We start from the raw sequence: 5,350 nt of genomic DNA, 5'->3' as shown, positions 1-5,350 counted from the left end.
GATAAGTTAAACAAAAAGGTTACTGTTTTTAAAAAGAAAAGTGAAGGAGCAGGATTATTCTCCACTAAGCTAGGAAGAATAGATAAAAAATCTATTAACACTTAATTAACTAATTTTCATTTATTTTATTTTCTATTTGTGTAATATTTTTTAACTTCTATACGGAAATTACCGTAAGAAAACTATCATCAAAACAATCATAGTATGAACCATTTCATTCATTTTTATCCTTATAAATACTTAAAAATAATTCCAATAGAAACAAACAATATCATCATAATAGTAAAAAATGTTATAATAAAATACAAAGAAGAGTCAAATATATAAATACTTATTAATTAGAAATTTTAATAAATTTGATTGAATTGTTTTAACCTTCATCTTTACTGTATTAATAATGATAAAAAGGTAATAACTTATAAAAAAGATTTATTGGTTAATGGCTATTCATTCCGTGATAGAAGATTGGATATATACTACTAAAACATGAAAGATAGGAAATAATAATATTAATAATGATGATGTATTTCAAGATATAAACATAGAATTAAATTATATTCACAACATAAATAAATACAATGAAGTATAAGAAAAATTAAGACATAAAATAGAGAATTCCAATATGTAGAAATACCTAATGTAATACTATCAATAAATTAATACATGAGGAATTAGTAAGAAGAATAAAGATAATAAAATTACAAACAACTATTATAAAAAATATGAAAAAATTAATATTTTACATTTTCAATTCTGATACTTTAATAGAAAACAAAATGATCTAAACATCATGTAATGTAAATGAGGCATATGACAGAAATAGATCATAATGAAGAAAATGAAATAATCACTTTTTAATATTCATAAAAGCAAATTGTTGCTATATCTATTAATTGACTATTTTTTTCTTTCAAACAAAATAATTGTAAAAATAAAGAAATTTTATTCAATTAAATGTGATAGAAGACGTTCAATTAAAAATTTATCAAACGTTAGTAGTTATTTTTAACTTTAATATAGGAGAAAATAATGATTCTAGAAAGAAAAAAAAATAATGGAATAAAAATATCAGTTTATTGAATTAATTATTCCTCTTTTTTTATCATTTAATTTTATTTGTATATTTACATAAAATCTAAAAAAGTAAATAAAATTGTCATATTTACATTCATTTATCATTGAAATTTCTAACCAAATTAATTCTTATATCTCTATTAATAAATACATTTTTTGGAGTAATAATTTAATGTAAAAGTAAATAATGAATTAATATAATTGTAAGAAACTTTTTAAACGCCGTTGTTCTACTCTATTTTTAGAGAGACATATAACATTTTTGCAAACTGACAACTGAGTTATTAGTTAACAAATGGGAAATCAATCAAGTATTCATTATTCCATTAGGTCAAGCCGTTCTGGATCAATATCTAATCCAAAAGAATTTAAGCCTATTGGAAGAATTGAATCAAAACATTCTCATCAAAATGTTATTAATGATGAATACTTAAATGGTAATTCAGCTATTTGTTTTGCAACACCAAGAAGAGATCTTCGGTCTAATTCAATGGGAAAAAAAAATAAAAGTTCTTGTATAAGTGGGGATTTATCATATCCAATACAGCCAATTGGACGTTCATCATCATTTTCAAAGGCACATTATTTAAAAGAAAATGATTCAGAAGTTCATGTTTTATCTCCAAAACAAAGTGGTACTCCAATATTAATAACAAAAGACGATTTAAGATCACCTAAAAAAAATAAAAAATTTTTAGTTCCTACTCTTTCTATTCCTATCAATACAAATAATAGAAGTCAACAGTCTCATTCTCCTCGTTCATTATTTTCTCCTATCTCTATTCTTTCACCAAAGACATTGTTTAGTCCAAGAACTCCTAAAAGTTTAAGATCATCAGGAACTAATTCTCCAGTAGAATTATGTGAAGGTCTTTCTTTTGAAGAAAAAGCAGAATTTTTTGTTAATGAACTTGGATTTAATGATTTTAAAATTATTTATGATAGTTATATCGAAGAATTAGATACAAGAACATTTAATGAATATGTACTATATCAACCAAATATTATTCTTATTCTTATTCTTGATGATTGTCAATTTGGTGTATATCAAAATCAACCATTAATAAATAATAAGTATACATCTTTTATTAATGACTCAGATAATTGTATCATTTTTTCATTTAAAGCTAATAAAAAAGAACCAATTATAATAACACGAAAAAGCCTTGAAACTAAAACTATTACAACATATCCAAATACTGAAAAACAATTCATTTTTACCATGTATTCTGCATTTTGGTTAACAACAGATGGTAAAGTTACTTTTCATCAAATGATTAGAAAGTCATATTCGATTCAACCACAAGTTTTAAATCCTTTCCATGAAAAGACTTTATCAGAAAAAAGTAATTGCAATAGATTAGTTGTTTTAAAATTACTTCAAGAAGAAAAATGTTTGTAATTCACTTCATTTATTATTCTATAATTTTTTACTGGTAAATACAATATAACCACAAGTTGAATAGGATATTTAAATTATTTAATGGTTATGGTCTATTACTTTTGACCCAAAATCTTTTCCCCAATTAAAACATTCTATTTCTTGTTCTTTTGTTGGTCTAAACCGAATTGATAATGGCTTATTAACTTCTTTTACTTTAAGTTGTTGAATCCTTGGTATTAAATTTTTCACACCTTCCCCACTCCATCCAAATGACCCAAAACATTGAATAAGTCTATTACCATGCATAAATGGATTCAGACGTCCAAGTAAATCATAAAAAGGAGGTGTTGCATCTCCAACAATCGTTGGTGATCCAAGTAAAAGTCCTTTAGCATCTTTAAAATCATTCAGAATTTCTGTAATTGTTGTATTTACAATATTATAAACTATAACTTCAACTCCAATAGATTTGATTCCTTCAACAATTTTATTTGTCATAAGTTTAGTATATCCATAAGCAGAACCATAAACAACTACTACTTTATTTTTTAATATTTGTGGTTGACTCCATTCTTTATATTTTTCAATTATCTTTTTAATGTCTTTCCTAATTATTAGTCCATGACTACAACAAATTACTTGTAGCTCTTCAACAGGAAATCCCATTTGTGTTTCAACCAATTGAACTCCTTTTAATACACTAGACTTGAATGGAGACATAACGGCATCAAAATAATGCCTATATAATTTCTCAAAGATATGTTCCTTTCCTTCAATTTGGTCATCAAATAATTTTGGTTCTGCATAATGAACAGCAAAAAAGTCACATGGAAGTAGTACTTTTAACTCTTCTATTACTGTCATCATTGTATCTGGCCAATGAAGAAATGGTTGAATTAAAAATTTCAGATGATACTCTCCAACTTGCAGATTCTTTAACTTAATTGAACAAACTGTTTTCACTTCTGGAGAAATATGACTAATAAATTTTAAATTATTAAGAGCAGCAACTGTTGCAATAATTGTTGCATTTGGATATTTTTCAAGAATATGATTTAATGAACCACTATGATCGGGTTCTGTATGGTTAAGAATAATATAATTAATCTGTCCTTTTTTACCAATTACATTTTCTATTCTTTCTAAATGTTCTTGATGGAATGGTTCTTTTACTGTTTCAAATAATACATTTCCGTCGTTAGTTGTTAACAAAAACGAATTATAAGTTGTTCCAAAAGGGGTTGGGACAATAACATCAAATGTTCTGAGGTCAAAATCAAAAGCACCAACCCAATATAAATTATCTACTACTTTAACAGCTAAATTCTGCATTTCAGAATTTCTATTTTTTCCAATTCAATATGTTGATTAAATAACACAATTATTTCGTGATTATTTATCATTTATCTTTTTGAAAAGTCAGTCTGGTTTTTTTAAGAATTTAAAAACTAAAAATATATCAACGACTAAACTGTGTAGAAAATGCCAAGAAAAGTTTCACTAAGATGAAATTTCATATTATTTTTCAAATGAAAAGAGGAAGTTGGTTTTATGACATTGTTTTTATAAAAAGTTAAAAAGCACAGATTATTCATACCACAATCATCCAACTTAAGGAAATAATGAATTAACCAAGAAAAGTAAATTTATAATCATAAGAACGTCCGTACCTTTTTGTTGTTTTTTTTTTTGGATTGTCTAATCATTTGCCATATTAATTAAAAAAAAATTCTTTATTTAAGGGATGTGTTGGTTAAAGAAAAAAAGAAACAAAAATCATTTTAAAACGAATTGGATATTATTCTTTTTAATCAAAAAGTAAAAGCTTAACGAATCTGGTTTTTATTTTTTCGTAATATCTTTACATATCAAAAAAATATGAAAAATTAACTAAATGAATGTTTTTTCAGTCATGTAGAACTCAATTTTATCAATCAATTCAGATATTATTAATGGAAACAACTCAATCAGCCTTTAAGCCAGTAAGAGATCTTGACAAATTTGAATTCTTTGTAGGGTATGAAAGAGTAGACTCAGCTTGTTGTTGTCAATCATCAAGTCATGAAGATGAAATTAAGTTATTTAGAAATAAAAGGTGGACTATGGAACAAAAATTAGTTGCTGTTCGAACAGCAAAAAAGATGGGAATGTCAAAAGCAATTAACTTTTTACAGAAAACAAATCCAAATGAGTTTTCTAAATTATCAATATCAACATTAAAATATTGGGTAGAACAATCAAATGGAAGAAAAAAAAGATATTATGATTAAACATTTTAATAGACAAAATACTCTTTGTAGTTGATTGTTATAGTCATTCTATTGTATGCTCTCTAATTTCATTTTTTTTTTAAGGATTTAAATATATATTTGAATATTTCTTCAATTAATAGTTTCTGAACAAACATCTTCTTCCTTCTATGTGCTTTTTATCGAAATAAATTTTTCACCCTATTTTTAAGTTAATAGTATCATTATTATTTTAAAATCGTTATAAATATAAATTTTATATTAATTTCTTTTTAATAACAATATTATCTTTTTATGTTATAAAAAAATAATAAATGAAGAAAATTTATAATTAATTAAGTGTTAATTAAATTGGTTTCTATTGTTTCTTATTCATTTGAGACTAATTACATCAATGATTTCTTTTCTATCAACTCTACTGAGTATGTTTGGTTTCGATATAGTCAATATTCAATTACATTATTCATATTTTTAATAAAAAGGTTTTTAATTTCTTTTAACGGTCATTTTTATTTCTTTATTTAATTTAATACTTGAAGTATTTATTATTCCATTTATTTTATATCTCTTATTTCTCTATTTTTTTTTCTTTATTTCTTTATAATCATTTCTTTTATTCATTTATCTCCATTATTGTTGTGAT

General features: G+C 24.1%; 3 protein-coding genes across 3 annotated transcripts; 2 read left to right on the top strand and 1 right to left on the bottom strand.

The window, feature by feature from the left end:
• Nucleotides 1-1,369: 1,369 nt before the first annotated feature.
• Nucleotides 1,370-2,476, top strand: ENU1_211770 (hypothetical protein; the record flags this gene model as incomplete). Its single annotated transcript, XM_008862413.1, has 1 exon — nucleotides 1,370-2,476. The coding sequence occupies one exon, from the start codon at nucleotides 1,370-1,372 to the stop codon at nucleotides 2,474-2,476; it is 1,107 nt and encodes a 368-aa protein (XP_008860635.1).
• Nucleotides 2,477-2,554: 78 nt separating this feature from the next.
• Nucleotides 2,555-3,790, bottom strand: ENU1_211760 (type A flavoprotein, putative; the record flags this gene model as incomplete). Its single annotated transcript, XM_008862412.1, has 1 exon — nucleotides 2,555-3,790. The coding sequence occupies one exon, from the start codon at nucleotides 3,788-3,790 to the stop codon at nucleotides 2,555-2,557; it is 1,236 nt and encodes a 411-aa protein (XP_008860634.1).
• Nucleotides 3,791-4,410: 620 nt separating this feature from the next.
• On the top strand, nucleotides 4,411-4,728 carry ENU1_211750 (hypothetical protein; the record flags this gene model as incomplete). Its single annotated transcript, XM_008862411.1, has 1 exon — nucleotides 4,411-4,728. The coding sequence occupies one exon, from the start codon at nucleotides 4,411-4,413 to the stop codon at nucleotides 4,726-4,728; it is 318 nt and encodes a 105-aa protein (XP_008860633.1).
• Nucleotides 4,729-5,350: the final 622 nt, after the last annotated feature.

This window comes from Entamoeba nuttalli, assembly GCF_000257125.1.
Source record: "Entamoeba nuttalli P19 unplaced genomic scaffold asmbl_10108, whole genome shotgun sequence".
Classification (NCBI taxonomy): domain Eukaryota; phylum Evosea; order Mastigamoebida; family Endamoebidae; genus Entamoeba; species Entamoeba nuttalli.
Note: the sequence above shows the minus strand (reverse complement) of the source record. Positions and strands in the feature narration are given on the sequence as shown.